The sequence below is a fragment of the Balaenoptera borealis genome (genome assembly GCF_965194805.1).
Source record: "Balaenoptera borealis genome assembly, chromosome: 4".
Taxonomy (NCBI): Eukaryota; Metazoa; Chordata; class Mammalia; order Artiodactyla; family Balaenopteridae; genus Balaenoptera; species Balaenoptera borealis.
The window spans coordinates 69266685-69293056 of record NC_138861.1 but is presented as its reverse complement, the minus strand read 5'-3'; the positions used below and the strand labels follow the sequence as shown (position 1 = coordinate 69293056).

At 35.5% G+C, this 26372-nt stretch overlaps 1 protein-coding gene across 2 annotated transcripts in view; it reads left to right on the top strand.

Annotated features, from left to right (window-relative positions):
• ADGRL3 (adhesion G protein-coupled receptor L3) overlaps nt 1-26372 on the top strand; it is a 563380-nt gene that overhangs the window by 443314 nt on the left and 93694 nt on the right. For both annotated transcript variants that reach the window (XM_082390059.1, XM_082390060.1), the window contains one exon: nt 16174-16383. In XM_082390059.1, the coding sequence (XP_082246185.1) occupies nt 16174-16383 (210 nt within the window). The remainder of the gene's footprint in view (nt 1-16173; nt 16384-26372) is intronic.

Here is a 26372-nt window from a genome sequence, read left to right as displayed (position 1 = left end):
CTTGATATATCCACCTAGATTTCTAATAAGGGTCACAATTCTAGAACTACACTTTTGGTGTTTTCCCATCTGTCCTTTCCTTCTTAGTAAATGGTTACTCTGTTCTTCCAGGTGCTCCAGCCCTAAACCATACACCATCTTTGATTTGTTTCTTTTCACTCACACTGCACACCCAATCTCAGGAGCATATCCTGCCAGATCCAGCATCTGACAGCTTAGCATCTTCATTGCTACCACCTGGATTCCAGCCCTTATCCTCTCTCCTCTGCTCTTTTGTTACTGCCCTTTAATTGGTCTCCTTGCTTTATTTCTTGTCCTTCTTAAATTTATTCTCAGCGTAATTGCCAGAGGGATACTCTTAAAATGTGAGTCACTCTTCTGATTCATTCTCAAAAAGCCATACTGTAATCCCTTTAAAATGCAGATCAAGTACTTCACACCTTTGAAATAACTTCTTATCTCAATAAAAGCAAAGTCCCAAATCCTGACCCCTTTCTCAACTCTTGACCTACTCTCCTACTACTCTTCCCCTTGTTCACTTGGCTTCCTTGCCTTTCCACAAACGCATCAGGCTTGCTCAGGTTAGACTTAAAGTTTCCCTTCTCCTACCCTTCACCCCCCAGATAGCCACAAGGTCAGCTTTCTCATCTCCTTCAAGTCTTTGTTCCAGTGTCACCTTCTCAAAGAGGCTTTCCCTGTCCACCCTTTTAAAATTTCAGATTACCCCACCCCCACAAAATACTGTGGTAAATAAGGCAAAACAGGTCCCTGGCCTCAGTCAATTTATACTTTATCAATGGAGAGAAGTATTCAGGCTGGTTTTTGAATGGGGTGCTCAGAGAGGTTTCATAGCTAGGTCAATTTGAGCAGATAAAAGAAGGAAAGGGATGCCCCAAGGTGGCAGTGTTGCCAAAACCTGGCCTCAGTGCACCGGCACCAAGTTGAACCTTGGAGACTGAGTTTTGGGTGAAGTAGAAAGGAATAGCTTTATTCTTTTGCCAGGGATAGGGGGCCACAGTGGACTAATGCCCTCAAAAGTGTGTGTCCCCACCTGGGGGTGGGGTTGTAAGGAGTCTTATAGTAATGGTTCAAGGGGCAGTGTTGCTGATAAGGATCAGCGTGCATGCAGGGCCTGCATTCCTTCAATCCAGAAATCATTTGGCGTCCAGTGGTCTTGTGATAGGCTTCTGTGGTTCTGGAGGTTATCGAACTCTGACCTTCTCTCTGCAATGAAGAATGCTTCATGAAGTAGTTAACACCCTCCATTTGGCAGGGGTTTTAGTTCTACAGAAGAGCTCAAAGATACTGTTATGTGTATCTCTTGAGGAGGAACCAGGATCCTACCCCAAGGCTGCACTATTGTTTCTTGACTTCTTCTCCCTTGTCTCTGCATCCCCTCCCTTCCCTGATTAGCAACTGTGTGAATCTGCTCTTTGGAACTCAGGGGAATGTCATGGAGGTTGAATGAAGCCTATTTCCTACAAACAAGAAATGGGGGGCACAGAAAGAATTTTGTGCCTAGGAGCCCCACAGGGTCCTGCTCAGTTTCAGGAACACAGATGACTAACTACTTTCGCGTTTTCTCTACTTCTCTCGTCTAAGGAAACAATTGATTGTCTTCTCTTTTAGATACAAAAGTAATAATTATGGAAATTTATGTAATTTTATATCAAACTGTGGTAGTATGCATGGCATTTTAAAAACTTTTCCATTATTGGAATCACCTGCAGGTTTATTTGTCTGTTGTTCAGTAGAATGTTGAATACACTAAATTCAAATGTCTGTCTCTTCTCATACCAGTAATTCTCTTTGTGAACACTCTTTGTGGGAGGAGTATTTTAGTTTGCAGGATCATAAGTTTCAAACTAATTGACTAATTAACATTTCTACTGTGGTTTTGTAGAGCGCAGTAACAAATGCTTTCGAAAATGGTCTGACAATTTATATCACCTATAGCTTTTTCCTCTACCCAAATTATAATTCTTTGGGGATAATAAAAAAAAAGTCTCCCTTCTCATTTCTGTCAGTTCAACTTGACGTTGATTTTTATTATCTTTAAAAGGCTTCACTTTCCTTAGTTAGATGCTTGCATCTCTCTCTTTCTCCCTCTCTTTTCTTTTGAGCTTAGTATATCCTATTGCCCCTACCCCAACTTTACCCCAGTCCAAGTATAGGCATTATTTTGCTATTTAAAATCATTGTGTTTCTTTTTAAATTTAGTATTGATTTAAAACAATGACAATTTGGAAATTTTTAACTTCATACCATGGATTCTGTGTGTCAAATATTTTATAACTACACTTTTTCAAGGTTAGAAGAAAATACACTGTAAGGTTCTGCAGTTGCATATGAAGAAAAGTACTTACTTTTCAAAAAGAGTATTTTTACTTTTTTAAAGTTCAAAAGAAAAGTTAATTTTAGAGTTTAAAAAATGGTTTTATTAGTGAAAAATAAAATGTTTAATGTATGATGCTAAATGTTGTACACTTCCATTCCCAAATTTTTATGTTCATTTTGTATTTTGCCATCTATAGTGCAGTGGGATTGAGGTGAAGGTAGAGATTAAAAATCATAAATATTACATAGTACTTTAAACAACTATTTATTTAGAGGGAAAAAAAAACAACTAGATAACTCACACGTTGAATACCCTCCAAATATGTAAAATTCCTTGAAAACAAAATGGTTTCAAAAATGACCAAAAATGTAAGATTTTATTATATTATCTTAAATATTAACTCTATCAAAAAAATCGACAACCTCTTAGAACCAAGAACTATTCTTGGACCGTCTCATAAAACAGTTTTATAATGATATGTTTCCTTCGTAGATTTATTAAAATCTGAAATTATTTATTTGCTGTTTTATTTTCTGCCTCCTCCACTGGACCCAAGCTCAGTGTTAGGAGCAGAGACCTGAAAGAAGTGAGAATCAGTCTTGCAGATCATCTAGGGAAAGACTTTTCCAGGCAGATGGCACAAGAACAAGAATCTGAAGCAGGGGTGATTCTGTGATTCTGATGAACTGCAAGGAGAACAGTGTAGCTGGAGTGGAAAGAAAAATTATTTTATTACTTATTTTCTCCACTCTTTTTATAGAACTTTTATAGAAAAGTTGAAAGAGTGTTACAGTAAACACTCATATACCCCTTTTTCTGAATTCATATTTAATTTTTGACACATTTGACTGTCACTCTTCTGTGTATGTACATGCATATATATTTTGCTATATTATTTGACTTTTTGAAAGTAAATTGCTGATTTTATAATATTTAATTCCTAAATCTTCCAGCAAATAGGTTTCAAGAACATGCTCTACCATTAAAACACATAAGAAATTTAACTTTGACTAAATATTATCATCTACTGTATAATTCATACACAGATTTTCTAGTTATCCTGATAATGTCCTTTACAGCCATTGTATTTCCACTTAGGGCCTGATCAAAGATCACAGTACCTTTAGTTGTGACATTTCTTTGCTCTTCTTTAGAAGTATCCCTGCCTGTTTTTTTCTTTCATGAAAATGACACTTTGCAGAGTCCAGGCCATTTGTCCTGTAGAATGTTTCACAATCTCAATCTTTCTGATTGTTTTCTCATAATTAGATCCAGGTTAAACATTTTTGGCAAAAATACCCTGTAGGAGATGCAGTATCCTTCCCATTGTATCAGGAAGCCCCATATTGGAGTTACTAAGTTTGATCATTTTGTTAAAGTTACATTGTACAGGAACATTGAAGTTTTTGTAATTAATAGGAACATGTGGAAACATATCTGGAAAGTTTGTTTTATTAATCTCAATTTCTTTCATTGTAATCTGTTTAGTCTACCCTTTACTTGTTCCTCAAATAGTTAAGTACTGTCTTTGTGACAGGCAAAGTTTATGATCTAATTAGTAATACAGATAAGTAATCAGCATAATCTGTATCTTAAGAGAAATGTCTTATTGTTGTGGTAGAGAATGCTGTAGAAACACATGGGGAAAAGCCTTAACTTGACCTTGAGAGGTCAGAGAAAATGCTCTAGATGAAATGAGATAACTAAGCAAAATGAGAGCAACAGGACTGAAGTAAAATGAAGTAAGGCTGGATTTTTGTGGTTTTGAAGTGTATATTTTCAGTAAAATTTATATTCAAGAGAGTATTAATTACACTCTTCCTCTGATTGTTTTTATTTCTGAGTTGTAGTAGAATTTTTAAGCAGAAAGAGACCTGCAATCTTCTCATATGCACACTAGATCCTTACCCTTACAATTTTCAGGTTCTTTATCATCTTCAGTAAATAAGCATGGCTAAAAATAGCAGCTGGAGATGCATCTGCAATTCTAGTGAGAAATATAAGTAATAAAGTTTATGGAGATTGCAAAAAGTAGAGATCTGGTGAGGACTTAACTCTCAGAAAGGCCCAGCATGTTCAATGATAAGAGCAATTAATATCATTTCTTTAGTGTCTACATACATTATCTCATTTGATCCACAGAACCAGAATAAGAATTGTCATCATAATTTATTTTCCCATTTTATAATTTACAGGGTAGTTGGAATAAGAAAAGTTAGGAGGCTTAGGGTCCTGATTCCAGTTCTTTAGGTAATTGCCTCTATCTTTAGCAAATCATTTGGACTCACTGTTCCCATTATTAATCAGTTAACGGAGAGTAATAAAATTATTTCTAACATTATCTCAGGATTATTTGGGGGGATTGAATAACAAAATCTATTAAAATCATGTTGAGAATTATAAAGTTTTCTGAAAATATAATTTTTTAATTCACTATTTGCTTAACTGTCCTCAAAACCTTTGAGCTCTTTATCCTGGGAGTAGTTAACTATCAAGACCCAAATAGTTAATTGAGTTTCTAATAACTGATAATCATCTGCCTGTACCTGAAAGAAAGACATTTAGGCCAGTGCTTTGCATCACTGTTCACAGTGACAAATTCTTTTTATCACAATGAAATTGTCAAATTTTTTTAATATATTGGCTCTACTCACCCAATTTACCCATGCTTGAGAAAGTATAATCAACCAGCCAAGCAAAAGAAGCAAGCATGAAAACTTTCTCCATCCTAATATTCTAAAACTATCCTTAATTGCTTATACTGTTCTTGGTAAGAACTAGTTGATATGTTTACTAACTGTAGTCTATTTGTTCTGGGTCGTAAAATTTTACCCTTTTTTTTCTTTTTTTTTTTTAAACATTCAGACTCTTCTGTGATTGTTCTTCTTTTTTCCTGGCCTATTTCATTCTACTGTGTCTAGTAAATAAAGTCATAAAGCTAGAGAACTATTGAACTCTAGAGGAATTAGGCTAGATTTTCCAGAATAGTTATATAGCTTTCTAAGATAGGCAGTAAGGTCAACTTGTGTGTAAGATTTTAAAAGCATGTGACAAAAATATGGCTGAACTAAATCATTTTTCGTACCTTGTTATAGACCATTCAGGGGACTGCCAGTTTACTTTGTGTATCCTCACAGCATAAGCATTACTGTTTAAAGATCTCCTATGGTTGGTTACTTGCTGATTTAAAAAGCCAATCATGGAACTTTTAAGTTGTTAATTTTGTAAAATTTAATGTTAGCTCAAGCTATTGACTCGAGGCCTGTGGGATATTTGTCCCCAGGGTTATTATTTGGAAGACCCCTACTCTGTTTAAAATGCAATAAACTTATTCATGAGAATGGAAAAAAGAAAGCCTAATAACCATCATCCCCTTTTTCTTTTTCCTGAATTTGGTATAGCTAAGAAAGCCAAATGAATATGAATAATGAAGTAAAAATGAGATATACGTGTGTGTGTACGTGTGTATATATTTATATTTCCATTCTGTTTTTCTCAGTACCTGACACACAGTAGGCATCCAATGTTAGGATGAATCTACCAAATTTTATTAGATGTTTTTGGCTTGGTGTAGTTTCTATTTATTTGGTTTTCATAATGTAGTTATGCAAAATTACTTTCTCTGTTAAACCTAATTGTATTTGTCTCTATTTTAAAACTTTTCTTTCTCATTGTGGTAAATTTATCTTTCCTTACATGCCAAAGGAAATGGCTCTATGAGAAGAATGATATTTAAAAAATAACAGTAAACATATCTGAGTAATTCAAGTCTGGCATTGCTATGGTTTCCCTTCATTTATACTTCAGCTCCTCTATCCCATTCCATTTCACCTAACCCTTTAAGAAGTACTTTCAAAAATTGTGTGTGTGTGTGTGTGTGTGTGTGTGTCTTAATGAAAACAATCTTAAACGAAGTTACCCATTTTGTCTGAGAATCAGGAAATTTGCTGAATGATCCCCAGCAAACTTTGTTTTAACAAAACCACTGGATTTAATCATTGTATTTAAAGGATAGTCAAGACATTTTCACCTGTAAACCCTACCTCTGTTTAGTTCTAAGGGGCTTAGTATAATTGAGTCTACAAAGGAAATATAGGAGAGGATCTGTGGTCCTCCCCACTGTTAGTAGTATTGTTAAGAGCATGGAGTATTTGGCCAGCAGTTAGGGTGATCAACCTTATAGAGAACCAACCAGGAAACAGCACTACCAGATCAAAAAATATACTTAATATGCAATAAGTAATTATGTACCTATGTGTTATTACTACTTAAAAGTGACAATTAGAAGTATTTAATGCTAATTAATAGTAGTGCTAATAGTGTGAATACCTATAACAATATTTTTTAAATGCTTCTTTCCATCCTCTGATACAGCAAAAGTCTCTATTGAATATTTAAAATTTCAGGCTATATTATTGCACATTTTATAAATGTGAGAATTAAATAAGTTAGTACAAGAAAATAATTAAACAGATATGACCTATATTTAATAAAAATAACTATGACATGTTTTTTCTATGTGTATTTTTCATTTTTTTTTAATAAAGTTAAAACTGAATATAGTCAAAAGTAAAATTCACTTTGACCTGAAGTTCTGATCTTATCAAGCCCATATTACATTGATTCCTGGTGTCAATCCAATAGATGACATCAAAATAAATATCTTCTCAACAAAAGTGTTCAGCATGGAGTGCTTAGGATTTTAATTAACAGCTTTACTTAGTAGCTTTTTAGACTTGTAGGAATTAGTTCCCAGCTCTCCAGAAATGCCCATCCACTTTGTATGTATAGGCTTGTTTTGATAAACCAGCTGTTTGTCAATTTGTTCTTTTGCATCTGTGAATTCATCATATGAGCTGTCCATGTCCAAAATGTTCATGATTTATAAACACTTCCAAGCACATTGGATGTCAGCATAATCTTAGACACTATCAGGGATAATGGTTTTAGAGCACTGAAATAGTTGTACTTTATGAAGTAAAGACTGGATCCCAAGCAAGTTATAGTTTCAATAAAGAAATGATAAAGTCCTATTAACATGACTGTCCTTTTCTGATGACATTTCTTTTTGTAAACAGTCTTAAATCCCCAAAATAAATCATGTTTTTCACTGTAATGATTTTTTTGTTCTAACCTACACAGAAGTCCATGCAACTCAGGTAGAATAAGTTCATCTTTCTCCAGGTTCCCTATAGCCTCTTCAGAGCTCATCAAACAGTTTTAGAGAAACATATAAGTGTGTCTTATTGTAATATTTTTCTCCATTCTCATCTGTCATATATTTCAAAGTTAGAGAAAGACATTTTTCTTGTCCCACACTTTGGAAATATGATTTTACAGAAGGTCAGTATTTTAACATCTTGTCTATGGCCAGCCCCAGTAATAGCCATCTTGAAGGCACATATCTCAGGAGACTATCTCCTTCCATTTCTAGAAAGTTAGAAGGCTCATTAAGTACTTCTACACTGTCAGTCACTGTTAGACTGAGGAACAAGTCTTGAGAGCAGGTGAGGGGATTAAGAAGAGATGGGGTCAGGAGGGTGGTGTACAAGCACACACACTTTATTTCCCATCAAAACTCTTTTTATAGATTGCAGTAGGCAATACATGTTTTTGTTAAAATCACAAGACAGAATCATCGGACAGTATTTCCTTAATGTTGAAGTTACAGTACAAAACATTCTGCGAACCAGAATATAAACATGCGTGAGAACAGACTGTGATTGCCGAAACATGCCAAGGACAAACTATAGTTAGAGAAACCGCAAGCAACCTCACAGGCCAAGACTCATACCTTCTCTAGTAACTCTTTCGGGTCCTGTCAAGAATTAAGCAGGACTTTGCCATGCTTTAAGCTGCAAGGACTGTGTCAGCTTGCAGCTGGTTCCCGACACTACACATTTTGAAGAAACTGAAAAGTGACCAAATAATTTCATTATGAAACCTCATTATTGCAGGTAAGCACATCACATTCCTTTTTAGCAGCCTTGTCTACAAGGTGTACAGCACATTTAGTGGGTAAGAACCGTTCATTTTCTTTTGTAAGAAGTTTATAGGCTGAATGGCATTTTCCAAAATTTACATTTGCACTGTCCATCAACTATGCAGATAGATGAGTAAAGTCTAGTTTATATATGGACAAGGTTATCAACAGTCTTTTGTTTCGTGTCTTCTGAAGTTTAATCAAAACCTTTATGGAAATCAAGAAGACAATTTGAAACTCCATTTTTCAAATCAAAATGCATAAGAGCTGGGGGAAACATTATTTTGTTGCTATGATCCAACACTTCACTTTATATACTTTAGAAAGCATAATCTGACAGAATCAGCTCTACACTGTAAGGAAGCGAAACATTGGTTATCAAAATTTCTCCTTTTATTTACCCATAGGACATTTCAGTTGCAACCTCTGAATCAGGAAAAGTAACTTTACTCAGGTGCAAAGACAAATAAAGGGAAGAAAGCAATAATACATGTTTATTCTTTGGGAATACTCAGGCTTACTCCACTACCATTAATTTCAACTGAACATTGGTACCTTTCAAGGGGAGGTTTAAAAAAAAACGTAAAACAAAAAACCCCACTTTTTATCCTACAAAAACTTGCCTGTCTTATCCTAGATTTGTGAGATTCAACCTCCATACGCACATTCACAGTCTTCTCATGCCTGGTCCCAAATTCATTTCCACATTTTGTGTAGCATGCTTTGTTTTGGTTATCTCTCTAATCTAATTTCATGTATCCTTCCATGTATCTTTAAAATAACACAGTTGTTTAGCATTCCTTTTCAGTATTGTCATGTTATTATATTATATTGTTCTCAGTTTCATCAATGAACTCTTAGAAAACAGTCACAATAGTAACAATGTTAAAAATTAATTTAGCACAATCTTGATACAAAGCACAACAGTTAATCCAAAGTCAAAGAGAAATTTAGGATCACAAGACCCTGAAGTTGCATACTTAGGTTTCATCACTCAGAATAATACAACAATGTCTGATTCTCTACTAGGAACTGCAAATCATGGTTTCCAGCATCAGTAGTCAGGGAAAAGAATAGCAGTAAGTCACTAAGGAAGGTGGATATTCAATGCCACAGACATTTGATACTAAAAATAGTGTTGCTTCCAGCCTCTATTTTCTAGACTTCCAGCCTCTATTTTCTAGACTATCATATGGATTTTGTACTTTTCTTTCAAACTTCTGAACCCATCTCTGATCTCTGGAATAGTTTCATGTCTGGGAGAGGATTTTCCCAGGATAGAAAAATTTAATGCTAAAACTAAGACATTCCTGAGCAAACCTGGATAGTTGGTCACGCTACCATTAATACTATATCTACTGCATTACTAGTTGAATGATCTGGGGTAAATTACTTATCTGTGCTTCAGTTTTTTCATCTGTAAATTGGAAATAATAATAGTATCACATCACAGTGTTTTATAGGACTAAGTGACAACCCTAATAAAATAGATAAGCACTTCTAAAAGAAACTGATATTTTGAAAGTTATATGTTAGCTATCATCATCATCATTATTATCATCATCACCATGATCATCATCACTGTACTTAACTCAGAAATGTTAAAGATGAAATTTTCTATCTTCCCAGCTTCATTTTCTACCCTCACCCCAGATACTCCTAAAATCTTTTTCTTATTTACTGCTTGATTACTTCATTTACTTTAAAAATTTCTAATTGGTCAGTAATTGTTTTTTGTTTATCAACTTTACTTTTTAAAAACCTATATCTGTATTTAATTCTCAACTACTGTAAGATACTTAGTTTCCACATTTTCTACTATTTCCTTTTCTGTTTCCTCTATTAAGGTAGTTGTGAATCTGGTTCACCAAATACGGTGAGATTAAAAAATTTTTTTTTCAATTCAAAGCAAGAAAACTTCAAATAACTTAGAGTATACAACGCTGTGCTTCTGAAACCAAAGAGATATTCTGAATAAGTTCTCTTGAATTCAAAGGATAGTTGGATATGAATATTTTTGTGTGCTTTTACTTGCCAGTGGTTCTCTCTCAGCAATTAAAGCTGGAAAATATTTGACTGATTTTTTTTTTCAACTTGATACAAATTTGGAAATTATTGCTGAGTTAGTTTGGCTAACTTGCTATAAAAATCATAAGAAATGCAATCATATCATTCTTCTTACTGTGTTACTCAACTTTGACCTTCATCCTATTACTGCAAAGAGAATTCTAATTTCCTCAGGCCATTGAGCCCTTTATTTTCCCAAGCATTTGTGTGGTGACCTATGTGTTTGATGATCTGTTAGAGCAATGCAAGAAACTTATTTCACAGAGTTCTTACCACATTTATCAGAAAATAGGCCTTTCATAACCCTACTAGCTTCAGTGAAATTCCTGAGTCAAAGCAACGCCTTATGCTGATGTGATACATTGGTAGCAAAGTGAGTGCTCCTACATTTGCAAAGAAGAAAAAATAAAACTCGTTTAGCTATATTACAAGTATTTCAGAACAAGATATGTTTAAGAGGCAATTTAAAAATCATATTATTATGCCTTAACAACTCTGACTCAACATTAAAATAATACATTTTAATGCAGAAAGTAAAATAGTTCTTGAAAATTACTGCCCACAATTAATAATTATTATAGGGTGATTGTTCAAGCAATGTCTGGAAAATGCAACTTTCTAAAATTATAAAAAAGCCAAAAACATCCAGAGGGGTTCAGAATTAATTCATATAGTATGTGTATCTGGAAATATACAATATATCTGGAAATACTTAAGCAGTTAAAATGGAAAACATTTCAAAATCTATTTCTCCATCTTGTTTGCTGACAAGATGCTTTTTGAACAATAAAGTTAGAAATATCAAGATTTACATAAAGATCTTAGTGTACGCAGGTTGAGTTATTTTTAAATCATGAAGCAGAAGTCACATTTCCCTATTCCATGAATTTGGGCTTAGTTTCATTAAATGTACCTATTGGTATATTTGAGGGTTTTATACTGACAGAGTGAGTTTCACAAAACATCATTGTTTAAGCCACCTTTTTTTCCTTCATTGTGGTACTCACCCCTTTTGTGGTATTTGAATTACTCAGTAACCCCACAGTGATAGGACAAAACAGATTCATTAAGGTGAAAATAAAAGGAAAAATCAGAAACTTTCTGTGGCTTTTACAAAATATCTGGCATTTCATATGTGAATGTAAGCTTCACAGAAAGCCTGAAAAATGAGTATTGTTTTCATAAAAATTTCTTTCTAGAGTGGATAGAGTCAATGAATTTCCTGAAAGTATATTCTGATGAATCATTCTGTCGTTCTGCTTGTAGATTTTCTCCCACAGCTCCCCATCTTCTTTAAGAAATTAATTTCCTTGAAGTTTATGATTCTTTATTTTTCTAATTTTTATTGGCGTATAACTGATTTACAATATCATGTTAGTTTCAGGTATACAACAAAGTGAATCTGTTTTATCTCTATGTGTATGAAGTGTCTGATACTTTAAAGGGTAAGTAGTTGTTCAAGTTGTCCAATTGCAAAATTGGAGCGACAAGGTTAAATCCACATCTTCAGACTCTAATCATACTTACTCTGCAGTCCTCTTACTTCCACACATTTTAAGATATTATGGTGTAATGACCGCCTCATTTCCAGCTTTAATTTTCTTTATCTTTTACTGAAAATTTTAGAGCAGGTAGTTTATGAACCAAGGAACCCCAAAGATTGCAATGGGCAGCATGATACAACTTTTAGTTTATAATCTAAATCCATTGCAGAAGTGGGGTGGGTAATTAAAGAGAGATTCATTTATTCAGTTCACACATTAATTGTGCATCCACTCTATGTGAGGCAGCTTTCTAGGATCTGGGGATACATTGGTGATAAAACAACTTATTCTCTTGCAGAGTACTTTCTAGTAAAGGCCACAGATGATGAACAAGAATTTTTTTTTTTTAATTTTATTGGAGTATAGTTGATTTACAATGTTGTGTTAGTTTCAGGGGTACATTAAAGTGAATCAGTTATACATATACATATATCCTCCCTTTTTTAGATTCTTTTCCCATATAGGCTATTACACAGTATTGAATAGAGTTCCTTGTGCTATACAGTAGGTTCTAGACTATGTATTTTATTAATATTTCTTGTTTATGTAGAAAACATAAATAAGATATATTAATAAAATATATAGTCTAGGTAAATGTTAAGAGGAAAAAAAATTCAGGAAAAGTAATAGAGAGTCAGAGTGGGTAAATGATGTTTGCAATTTTAGATGAGGTGATTCAGAAAAACTCTGTGAGAAGGTGACATTTGAATGAAGAACTGAAGGAAGTTAGCAAGTAAGTCACACAGCTATTTTTTGGAAGAGAATTCCAGACCAAGGGAACATCAAGTACAAAGTCTCTGAGGCTGGAATGTGCTGGATGTATTCAAAGGCTAGAGGAGGCCAACTGGGGTAGAGTGAACTGAATGAAGGGGAGAATAGGAAATGTTTCACAGGAGTGCAGATCTTATAGGACATTGTAGACCTTTGTAAAGACTTTGGTTTTTACTTTTATTGAGGTAGGAGACATTGGATGCCTCCATCAATGAATCTTATTATCTGGCTTGTATTTAAAGAGAATCTCTCCATCTTGTTGAACAGAGAGGAAAGGGGGATGGATGAGGGTCAAATTAGGGAGATCATTTAGGAGGCTGTTTAAAAAAAAATCAGGTAGCTCTAACCAATTTGGTGCAATTGAGGTGAGGAGCAGCTGTCAGATAGAAGACAGGAGCTACAAGGTTTCTTGATGGATTAAGAGTAATGTGTGAAAAAGAGGAATCAATATGACTCTTAAGTTCTTGGCCAGAACACTTCAAATAACGAAGATGCTGTTTACCGAAATGAGGAAAACCAAGGGAAGAGTAGATTTGGGAGTGGGGGGTGGGAGTGGAGGGAGAACCAGGATAAGAAGGGACTCAGTTTTGAACATGTAATGTTTGATATTGATACTTTTTAAAATCCAGTGGGGATTAAATGGATACTAAAACTATACTGATGTAAGAGGGTTCAGCTCTTAGACATTTGGTTTAAGTGGAGTAGTGTTATTATAACCATTCAAAAACACATATTTATTAATCATTTTTTATGTGTCAAGCCCAATACTAAGTGCTAGGTTATAATAATAAGATATAAGACTAATAAGATCTCAAATCACATAATGGTATATAGTTCATGTCAGGGGTGATTGAGTTATAGAGTACTCAAGACGTGGAAGCTTGGAAATAGGAATACTTGATCCATTATCACATTGTTAAAACTATACCTAGGAGTTTTATTCAATTGACCATCCTCTTGAAGGGGGGTTGGTTTTTATCAGGGCTTGGCCTCCTGAAAGTTCTGTTATGACAGACTATTATAAAGAAGGCTAAATTCATAGGTCTTGTTCGCATTTAATGTCCATTGTTCTTTTTCTTTCATCTTACTGATAAAATTCAAGTGGTGAGTTATATTCGATCACAGTATAATACATATAAGGTAGTTGGTGTTTATGTTTTCTGAACTAGACAGTAATACCTGAAAGATGATTACTAATTAATTGCTAGACTTTTTTGTTCTTTCTTTGAGCGTTATGTACTTTTTGTACTGTTGTTTTGACATTTGGTATTCTTCTCTTAATAACTCTGCATTGGGTTTTTGAAAGACCTACAAAGGCACTGAGTAAAGTCAATACATTTCTAATAATGCAACTACCCAGGAAAAGCTGGAGTTATTTGGTTTCTTTTTTTTTTTTTTTCTTTCTTTCTTTTTTAGTGTTTTAGGTCTTTAGGATATATTTGAGAATGTATTATACCTGCCATTATGGAAGACTGCTGTGCTGAACGCTGGTGCTTGATACTCAATTACAGCATCTTTCCTTTGAGTCAAAGAAGAGAGCAAATAGCCCTCTGTTCAGGGAACCGGGTAGCACTAACCACTCTCCACTCTCCAATAGTAAAAGTAATTTAAGCTATCAGAGACCCAACACTACTTTAGCAGTGTCCCCTGGAGAACAAAGCAGTTAAAGCAAAATTTCATGTGGTTTTCTTTCATGATTTGAGCTCCTTCCGAGAAATACATCTAGAGTTATGCAGGAATAGTTTGAAACTGTTTCATTGACAGTGTCCTAGCAGAGTTCTTTATCAGATAACAACTGTGAAGTTGTATCTAGCAATATGCGAAGTGCTGTGATTCAGGTTACAGCATGGTGGCTCACTTGTAAGGAGAATTTCCAAATTCAGAATAATCTTTGTATGAAGTTTATATAAAACATAAAGGTACAAAGTTTGAATAAAAACAAAAATAGAAAACATGGATATTTATGTATTTTTTTAAGGTGAGCTAACAATGTGGGAGACAACTAAATGTAGTAACTTCCATCCTAAAACAAAAATCAATGTGTATAATCTATACAGTTGAAAAAGATGTCAATTAGAAACACATATCTTTGTTTTCAACTAAAAAACTTCCCATGCACATGTTATGCTTTCACTACTTATGCATATATCCATAAAAATCAATGTCATTGATTTGTGTCATTTAAAATTTTACATAAACGGTATCATACTGTATAGATACTTCTGCCACTTGCATTTTTTTAAACCTAATATTAGATTTTTGAGAAGTATCTATGTTTGTGACTATAAATCTAGAACATTGATTTTCTACTCCTCTTTTGAATATCATTCCATAATTATCAACGATTATTTATGTATTCCCCTACTGTTGGAAGTTAGGTCTTTAAGAATTTTCAAGAAACCTAGGAAGAAAAGAGGAATTGACAGTCATAGACAATTTCTCGATTCTGCTCCAACATGTTGGCACACCGATGTGTTGGGCTACCATACATTCTAAAGCTTCACAAAAGTGGTTTCGGACGGAGGCAAACTATCATAGGGTAGAAATGGAGTTTTGAATCTTAGAACAGAGACAGAAATGAGATAGTGGACAAACCAAGGAACATGGCAGGTATGGAACTCACAGGACTGTAACAGAGCCACATAATGTAGTTTCAGTGCGGAAGTTTTCATGAGCGTATTTCTTTTTCATGGCTCTACTATCTCTTTTGGGCTGCTATCGGGTATAGTAATTCTGAATACTTATTTTCCATCTGTGTATAACAGGTTCTATTCATGCAAAACCTTTCAGGGATCAAACTTCTTGATCTCCTTAAGCCATTCAATATGAATATAAATCCAGTGACTATCCTCATTCTTTTATATTTTCCACTAAATAAATGGTACACATATGTGGCTGTCCATCAGAATTAACTGGGGATCTTTATAAAATTACATACTTTTATGAACTCAACCTTGGAAATTCTGATAAAGGATTTAGAGGACAGAGGAATTGTATTTTTTTTAATAAAAATACTTCAGTGATTCAAATAAATTTCAGTTGTGATACCACTTTCCTAAGTGTATAACTTAATTTTTATATAGAGTATTCCCTAGCAAGAGTTGTAAAAATATTAACCTAAAAACGTGATGTGGGGTAGAAAAATGAAAAGCTTTACCTTGAAATCTTTGGCCAGAATTAAGTTGATATGCTTCAGCTGAAAATGTACATAGTTGAAAATGTACAACTGAAAATGTACATAGCTAAGAAAGGTGCAAACACTATTGACAAACTGATTTACACCTCACAGAAAAGATAAAATGCTTTACCTGTGGATTAGAAAACCCAAATACTTAAGTTATCTTATTCATTGCATGTGTGGAGGATATTTAGTACATTATTAAAATCATGCTTCATGAAAACAGGCCCTTATAAACTTTGTAGTTGGTTATGCATAATTGCAACTTATGGCTTTTCTATTGTGTTTCCAGCACAGTGATGCGGTCCATGACCTTCTTCTGGATGTGATCACATGGGTTGGAATTTTGCTGTCCCTTGTTTGTCTCCTGATTTGCATCTTCACATTTTGCTTTTTTCGTGGGCTCCAGAGTGACCGTAACACCATCCATAAGAACCTCTGCATCAGCCTTTTTGTAGCAGAACTGCTCTTCTTGATCGGGATCAACCGAACAGATCAACCAGTAAGCAATTTATTTTGGTATTAAAAAAGAATTTCTCCACTTACAGCTTTCCAGTACACAAAATATTCTTGTTTGAAAGTATCCTCTCTTCCAGTTGTCTAAGATAGTTACTAATTTTGAGATCTTATTCCCTTTTTCATGTCCATTGTCATAAAGAAGCAGTGAATATATGGATGTATGAATGTACATTTCTTCAGAAATTCTGTTCAAAAACTTGCCTTTCTAAAGAACTGTGTTTCTTCATTAGTCTTTTTCTTTAATTTTTTTAATCACAAAACTGAATATTGAGAAAACTTAAATCATTTGGGGAATGGAGGAGTATCTTTTCCAACATGTAATTGTTATTCTTTGAAGTTTATAATATATATATTTTTAAAAACACTGGAAATTATATTGAAAACTGCATGGCTAACATGAGTTGGTTTTTTTTTTTAATCTTTTTTTTTTAACATCTCTATTGGAGTATAATTACTTTACAATGGTGTGTTAGTTTCTGCTTTATAACAAAGTGAATCAGCTATACATATACATATATCCCCATATCTCCTCCTTCTTGCATCTCCCTCCCACCCTCCCTATCCCACCCCTCTAGGTGGTCACAAAGCACTGAGCTGATCTCCTTGTGATATGCAGCTGTTTCCCACTAGCTATCTATTTTACATTTGGTAGTGTATATATGTCCATGCCACTCTCTCACTTCGTCCCAGCTTACCCTTCCTCCTCCCCATGTCTTCAAGTCCATTCTCTACGTCTGCATCTTTATTCCTGTCCTACCCCTAGGTTCTTCAGAACCTTTTTCTTTGTTTGTTTTAGATTCCATATACATGTGTTAACATACGGAATTTGTTTCTCTCTTTCTGACTTACTTCACTCTGTATGACCGACTCTAGGTCCATCCACCTCATTACAAATAACTCAATTTCATTTCTTTTTATGGCTGAGTAATATTCCATTGTATATATGTGTCACATCTTCTTTATCCATTCATCTGTCGACGGACACTTAGGTTGTTTCCATGTCCTGTCTATTGTAAATAGAGCTGCAATGAACATTGTGGTACATGACACTTTTTGAATTATGGTTTTCTCAGGGTATATGACATTAGTGGGATTGCTGGGTCACATGGTAGTTCTATTTTTAGTTTTTAAAGGAACCTCCATACTGTTCTCCATAGTGGCTGTATCAATTTACATTCCCACCATTAGTGCAAGAGGGTTCCCTTTTCTCCACACCATCTCCAGCATTTGTTTCTAGATTTTTTGGTGATGGCCATTCTGACTGGTGTGAGGTGATACCTTATTGTAGTTTTGATTTGCATTTCTCTAATGATTAGTGATGGTGAGCATCCTTTCAAATGTTTGTTGGCAATCTGTATGTCTTCTTTGGAGATACGTCTATTTAGGTCTTTTGCCCATTTTTGGATTCGGTTGTTTGTTTTTTTGATATTGAGATGCATGAGCTGCTTGTATATTTTGGAGATTAATCCTTTGTCAGTTGCTTCATTTGCAAATATTTTCTCCCATTGTGAGGGTTGTCTTTTGGTCTTGATTATGGTTTCCTTTGCTGTGCAAAAGCTTTTAAGTTTCATTAGGTCCCATTTGTTTATTTTTGTTTTTTATTTCCATTTCTCTAGGAGGTTGGTCAAAAAGGATCTTGCTTTGATTTATGTCATAGAGTGTTCTGCCTATACTTTCCTCTAAGAGTTTTATAGTGTCTGGCCTTACATTCAGGTCTCTAAGCCATTTTGTTTATTTTTGTGTATGGTGTTACAGAATGCTCTAATTTCATTCTTTTACATGTAGCTGTCCAGTTTTCCCAGCACCACTTATTGAAGAGGCTGTCTTTTCTCCATTGTATATCCTTGCCTCCTTTATCAAAAATAAGCTGACCATATGTGCATGGGTTTATCTCTGGGATTTCTATCCTGTTCTATTGATCTATATTTCTATTTTTGTGCCTGTACCATACAGTCTTGATTACTGTAGCTTTGTAGTATAATCTGAAGTCCAGGAGCCTGATTCCTCCAGCTCTGTTTTTCTCTCTCAAGATTGCTTTGGCTATTCCGGGTCTTTTGTGTTTCCATACAAATTGTGAAATTTTTTGTTCTAGTTCTGTGAAAAATGCCAGTGGTAGTTTGATAGGGATTGCATTGAATCTGTAGATTGCTTTGGGTAGTATAGTCATTTTCACAATGTTGATTTTTCCAATCCAGGAACATGGTATATCTCTCCATCTATTTGTATCATCTTTAATTTCTTTCATCAGTGTCTTATAGATTTCTGCATACAGGTCTATTGTCTCCTTAGGTAAGTTTATTGCTAGGTATTTTTTTCTTTTTATTGCAATGGTAAATGAGAGTGTTTCCTTAATTTCCCTTTCAGATTTTTCATCATTAGTGTATAGGAGTGCAAGAGATTTCTGTGCATTAATTTTGTATCCTGCTACTTTACCAAATTCATTGATTAGCTCTAGTAGTTTTCTGGTAGCATCTTTAGGATTCTCTATGTATAGGATCATGTCATCTGCAAACAGTGACAGCTTTACTTCTTCTTTTCTGATTTGGATTCCTTTTATTTCTTTTTATTCTATGCTTGCTGTGGCTAAAACTTCCAAAACTATGTTGAATAATAGTGGTGAGAGTGGACAACCTTGTCTTTCTCCTGATCTTAGTGGAAATGGTTTCAGTTTTTCACCATTGAGAACAATGTTTGCTTTGGGTTTGTCATATATGACCTTAATTATGTTGAGGTAGGTTCCCTCTATGCCTGCTTTCTGGAGAGTTGTTATCATAAATGGGTTTTGAATTTTGTCAAAAGCTTTTTCTCCATCTATTGGGATGATCATATTGTTTTTCCCTTCAATTTGTTAATATGGTTTATCACACTGATTGATTTGCTAATATTGAAGAATCCTTGCATTCCTGGTATAAACCCCACTTGATCATGATGTACAACCTGTTGTATTCTGTTTGCTAGTATTTTCTTGAGGATTTTTGCATCCATATTCGTCAGTGATATTGGCCTGTAGTTTTCTTTCTTTGTGACATATTTGTTTGGTTTTGGTATCAGGGTGACGGTGGCCTCACAGAATGTGTTTGGGAGTGTTCCTCCCTCTGCTATATTTTGGAAGAGTTTGAGAAAGGTAGGTGTTAGCTCTTCTCTAAATGTTTGATAGAATTTGCCTGTGAAGCCATCTGGTCCTGGTCTTTTGTTTGTTGGAAGATTTTTAATCACAGTCTCAATTTCAGTGCTTGTGATTGGTCTGTTTATATTATCTATCTCTTCCTGGTTCAGTCTCAGAAGGTTGTGCTTTTCTAGGAATGTGCCCATTTCTTCCAGGTTGTCCATTTTATTGGCATATAGTTGCTTGTAGTAATCTCTCATGATCTTTTGTATTTCTGCAGTGTCAGTTGCTACTTCTCCTTTTTCATTTCTAATTCTATTGATTTGAGTCTTCTCCCTTTTTTTCTTGGTGAGTCTGGTTAATGGTTTATCAATTTTGTTTATCTTCTCAAAGAACCAGCTTTTAGTTTTATTGATCTTTGCTACTGTTCCCTTCATTTCTTTTTACTTATTTCTGATCTGATTTTATGATTTCTTCCCTTCTGCTAACTTTGGGGTCTTTTTGTTCTGTCTCTAATTGCTTTAGGTGTAAGTTTAGGTTGTTTATTTGAGATGTTTCCTGGTTCTTGAGGTAGGATTGTATTGCTATAAACTTCCTTCTTAGAACTGCTTTTGCTGCATCCCATAGGTTCTGGGTCATTGTGTTTTCATTGTCACTGTTTCTAGGTATTTTTTGATTTCCTCTTTGATTTCTTCAGTGATCTCTTGGTTATTAAGTAGTGTATTGTTTAGACTCCATGTGTTTGTATTTTTTACAGATTTTTCTCCTGTAATTGATATATAATCTCATAACTTTTTGGTCGGAAAAGATACTTGATATGATTTCAATTTTTTTAATTTACCAAGGCTTGTTTGTGATCCAAGATATGATCTATCCTGGAGGCTGTCCCATTAGCATTTGAGAAGAAAGTGTATACTGTTGTTTTTGTGTGGAATGTCCTATAAATATCAATTAAGTCCATCTTGTTTAATATATCATTTAGAGCTTGTGTTTCCATATTTATTTTCATTTTGGGTGATCTGTCCATAGGTAAAAGTGGGGTGTTAAAATTCCGTACTATGATTGTGTTACTGTCGATTTCCCCTTTTATGGCTGTTAGCATTTGCCTTATTTATTGAGGTGCTCCTATGTTGGGTGCATAAACATTTATAATTTTTATATCTTCTTCTTGGATTGATCCCTTTATCATTATGTAGTGTCCTTCTTTGTCTCTTGTAATAGTCTTTGTTTTAAAGTCTATTTTTTCTGACATGAGAATTGCTACTCCAGCTTTCTTTTGATTTCCATTTGCATGGAATATCTTTTTCCATCCCTCACTTTCAGTCGTTAAGTGTCCCTAGGTCTGAAGTGGGTCTCTTGTAGACAGCATATATATCGGTCTTTCTTTTGTATCCATTCAGCCAGTCTATGTCTTTTGGTTGGAGCATTTAATCCATTTACATTTAAGGTAATTATCGATATGTATGTCCTATTACGATTTTCTTAATTGTTTTGGGTTTGTTATTGTAGGTCTTTTCCTTCTCTTGCGTTTCCTGCCTAGAGAAGTTCCTTTAGCATTTGTTGGTGGTTTAGTGGTGCTGAATTCTCTCAGCTTTTGCTTGTCTGTAATGGTTTTAATTTCTCCATCGAATCTGAATGAGATCCTTGCTGGGTAGAGTAATCTTGGTTGTAGGTTTTTCCCTTTCATCACTTTAAATATATCCTGCCACTCCCTTCTGGCTTGCAGAGTTTCAGCTGTTAACCTTATGGGAATTCCCTTGTATGTTATTTGTTGTTTTTCCCTTGCTGCTTTTAATATTTTTTCTTTGTATTTAATTTTTGATAGTTTGATTAATATGGGTCTTGGCATGTTTCTCTTTGGGTTTATCATGTATGGGACTCTCTGCACTTCCTGGAGTTGATTGCCTATTTCCTTTCCCATATTAAGGAAGTTTTCAACTATAATCTCTTCAAATATTTTCTCAGTCCCTTTCTTTTTCTCTTCTTCTTCTGGGACCCCTAAAATTTGAGTGTGGGTGCGTTTAATGTTGTCCCAGAGTTGTCTAAGACTGTCCTCAATTCTGTTCATTCTTTTTTCTTTATTCTGCTCTGCAGTAGTTATTTCCACTATTTTATCTTCCAGGGCGCTTATCAGTTCTTCTGCCTTCTAGAGAATTTTTAATTTCATTTATTGTGTTGTTGATCATTGTTTGTTTGCCCTTTAGTTCTTTTAGGTCCTTGTTAAATGTTTCTTGTATTTTCTCCATTCTTTTTCCAAGATTTTGGATCATTTTTACTAGCATTACTCTGAATTCTTTTTCAGGTAGACTGCCTATTTCCTCTTCATTTGTTTGGTCTGGTGGGTTTTTACCTTCCTCCTTCATCTGCTGCATATTTCTCTGTCTTCTCATTTTGCTTAATTTACTGTGTTTGGGGTCTCCTTTTTGAAGGCTGCAGGTTCGTAGTTCCCGTTGTTTTTGGTGTCTGCCCCCAGTGGCCTGGGTTAGTTCAGTAGGTTGTGTAGGCTTCCTGGTGGAGGGGACTAGTGCCTGTGTTCTAGTGGATGAGGCTGGATCTTGTCTTTCTGATGGGCAGGACCTCGTCCAGGTGTGTATTTTGGGGTGTCTGTGACCTTATTATGATTTTCAGCAGCCTCTCTGCTAATGGGTGGAGTTGTGTTCCTGTGTTGCTAGTTATTTGGCATAGAGTGTCCAGCACTGTAGCTTGCTGGTCGTTGAGTGGAGCTGGGTCTTAGCATTGAGACAGAGATCTCTGGGAGATTTTCGCCTTTTGATATTACATGGATCCGGGAAGTCTCTGGTGAACCGATGTCCTGAACTCGGCTCTCCCACCTCAGAGGCAAAGGTCTGACACCCGGCCAGAGCACCAAGACCCTGTCAGCCACACGGATCAAAAGAAAAGGGAGGGCTTCCCTGGTGGCGCAGTGGTTGAGAATCTGCCTGCCAATGCCGGGGACACGGGTTCGAGCCCTGGTCTGGGAAGATCCCACATGCCACGGAGCAACTGGGCCCGTGAGCCACAATTACTGAGCCTGCACGTCTAGAGTCTGTGGTCCGCAACAGGAGAGGCCATGATGATGAGAGGCCCGCGCACCGTGTTGAAGAGTGGCCCCCACTTGCTGCAGCTGGAGAAAGCCCTCGCACAGAAACGAAGACCCAACACAGTCGTAAATAAATAAATAAATAAATAAATAAATAAATAAATAAAATTTAAAAAAAAAAGAAAAGGGAGGGGAAAAATAAATAAATAAATAAATAAATAAAATAAAATAACGTTATTAAAAAATAAAAAATAATTATTACAAATAAAAAATTAAAAAGTAATTAAAAAAAAGAAAGAAGGAAGGAAGAGAGCAACCAAACCAAAAAACAAATCCACCAGTGATAACAAGCGCTAAAAACTGTACTTAAAAAAAAGAAAAAGAAAAACAAACAAACAAGAAAACGGACAAACAGAACCCTAGGACAAATGGTAAAACAAAGCTGTACAGACAAAATCACACAAAGAAGCATGCACATACACACTCACAAAAAGAGAAAAAGGAAAAAATATATATGTATATCTATATATTTAAAAAAAGGAAGAAAGAAACCAAATCAATAAACAAATCTACCAATGATAATAAACTCTAAATACTAAACTAAGATAAACATAAAACCAGATACAAATTAGACGCAGAAAGCAAACCCCAAGTCTACAGTTGCTCCCAAAGTCCACCACCTCAGTTTTGTGATGATTTGTTGTCTATTCATGTATTCCACAGATGCAGGGTACATCAAGTTGATTGTGAAGATTTAATCTGCTTCTCCTGAGGCTGCTGGGAGAGATTTCCCTTTCTCTTCTTTGTTCGCACAGCTCCTGGGGTTCAGCTTTGGATTTGGCCTCACCTCTGCATATAAGTTGCCTGAGGGCGTCTGTTCTTAGCCCCCACAGGACGGGGTTAAAGGAACAGCTGATTAGGGGGCTCTGGCTCACTCAGGCTGGGGAGAGCGGAGGTACGGAATGTGGGGTGAGCCTGCAGTGGTAGAGCCTGGAGTGACATTGCAACAGCCTGAGGCGCACCATGTGTTCTCCTGGGGAAGTTTTCCCTGTTTCACGGGACTCTGGCAGTGGCTCCTGGGAGGGGAGGTGGATAGTGACCTGTTCTTGCACATAGGCTTCTTGATGGCTGCAACAGCAGCCTTAGCGTTGCGTGCCCGTCTCCGGGATCCGTGCTGATAGCTGTGGCTCATGACAGTCTCTGGAGCTCATTTAGGTGGTGCTCTGAATCCCCTCTCCTCGTGCACCCTGAAACAATGGTCTCTTGCCTCTTAGGCAGTTCCAAACTTTCTCCCGGACTCCCTCCAGCCTAGGTGGGGAGCACTAGCCCCCTTCAGGCCGTGCTCATGCACCCAACCCCAGTCCTCTCCCTGGGATCTGACTTCTGAAGCCTGAGCCTCAGCTCCCAGCCCCCACCTACCCAAGCAGGTAAGCAGACAAGCCTCTCAGGCTGTTGAGTGCTGGTCGGCAGTGATCTTCTGTGCAGGAATCTCTCCGCTTTGCCCTCTGTACCACTGTTGCTGCATTCTTCTCCATGCTTCCAAAGCTACCCCACCGCCACCCCCCATCTCCACCATTGAAGGGGCTTCCTAGTGTGTGGAGACTTTTACTCCTTCACATCTCCCTCCCAGAGGTGCAGGTCCCATCCCTATTCTTTTGTCTCTTTTTTTTTTCTTTTTTCTTTTGCCCTACCCAGGTATGTGGGGGGTTTCTTGCCTTGTGGGAAGTCTGAGGTCTTCTACCAGCATTCAGTAGGCATTCTGTAGGAGTTGTTCCACATGTAGATGTATTTCTGATGTATTTGTGGGGAGGAAGGTGATCTCTACGTCTTACTCCTCCGCCATCTTGAAGGTCTCCTAACATGGGTTTTTCTAATTGACCTATTTTGGAATATAGTTCAAACTCAATGTCATTTTTATAATTTATATACTCTTCCCAAATTTTGTTTTACACTTTATATTTTCTCAAGTTCTGTTTACATCTTTAAGTGCTAACTTCATACTTTATACTTTACTACTAACCACATTTAGCCACATCAAGAAAGGAAGGGAAGGAGGGAGAGAGATGGGGAGAGAGGGAGGGAGAGAGTGAGGGAGGAAAGGAAGGAGGGAAGGAAAGAAATAGGAAAAAATGAATAGCACTAGCCAACTATTCTTGATAAACCCAAACAGAAAATATGATCAACAGACAATATCTAATATATTAAACAGACTTTATGCACATTTGTAATTTTTGTGAGGCCCTTTCTACTAACTTAAGATTCATGCACATAACGCAAGTTGGTTCTCATGACTAAAACTGCAAATGAAAATTTTCATTTTTTGGAAGACTTGTAGGCATAATAAATAATTCATTCATTTAATGCTGTTCTCTGGTATGTGTCCATATGTATACAGTACGTTACAATGAAAATGCTGTTGGATTCATGTTTGTGATTACACATTCATGATTAATGGCTGTGAAGGGTACAATTATGGTGATTATACTTTTAACTGGTTATCATATACAAATGTGACAGTTTTTCCCATAAATGCATACAGATGAATAAGCAATCAAAGTGCACATTTTTTCTCCAAAAAAGTAAAGCCTTCTGATAACAAAAATTAATAGTTGAAGTTCTAACTCTACAAAGCAAGAAATGGAAAACTATGTTATTTCCCAAGAAGAAATCATTTCGTTCTCTTTTTAACCTGCAATTCAAATGCTCTGTGATTTCTTTTCATTTAGAAACCTTATTCTTATTTTTGCTTCTTGATGTTACGTATGGTATGATAAACTTCTCCAAATGTTGCATACTACACAAAACTTCTGACATGTAGCATAAAGGACAGTGATTGATTTGAAAAATTTGGGTTGAGTGCAGATCAGCCCAACTTGTCTTTACTCTTATTGCTGGATATGTGTTCTCTTCCTGCCTGTTATGTGGCAGTCAGGCTCTGCTTTCTCTTTCCAGCCCCTTTGACACTTGAGTGCCTCATCTCCCTTCATCATCATCTCTCTAATCCAAGGAAATAGACCTGCCCTTCATCTCATTTCTCAAGGATCATACTCGTCATTGAATCCATACTAATCAGATAATTTCTATAAATTTGTTGCCTTTTCTAGTAGGAACTGTAGATTTTAGTTAGGACTTCTTATAAAAACTGAAGGCCTCCCCTCCAAAGGAGTGAGAATTTCAGGAACTGGCATAAGAAAATTAATATATGGTCAGCTGAAATTTGTAGTACCTTAGAAAACATGCCAAAGTAAGGGCTAGCTGCCTTTTGTGACCAAGCTTGTATAGACCAACATTTAGTAATATAACAAAAAATGAGAGAATGAAAGCATTCCTGGAACACTTTATTTTAACCAGATCTACATTTACACCTATGCAGTACGAACTTCCCAATGTCATCTTAAATCCTTTCTGAAACAAGGCAAGGAAGAAATAAATAATAAATAATAATGAATTAATAATCTCATTATAAAATACTTTATTATATTTTTTATTTTAAGAGCTTTTATTCTCTTTGATTTTAGTGTTTCTCTTTCACTTACATTGAAGGACTTAATATGTTAATAAACACAGGATTATGACCAAGAAAAAAATTCATGAGATCTCTTTTAAAACCTTTAGACTAATCTCAGTAATAATTATCAATAGGATTTTATTAGAACTTTTCCCTATATGTTATACTTTTTTCTTATTATAGTGCTTTGTTGTCATCCATAGCCATTATTAATAAAATGTTAAATACAGTTTTCACAGATAAGTTATATCTAATTAGGTTTTAATGTCTGAATTTTAAGAATCTTGTCTCGATTATTTTTTTGCAGACCAATCTTAT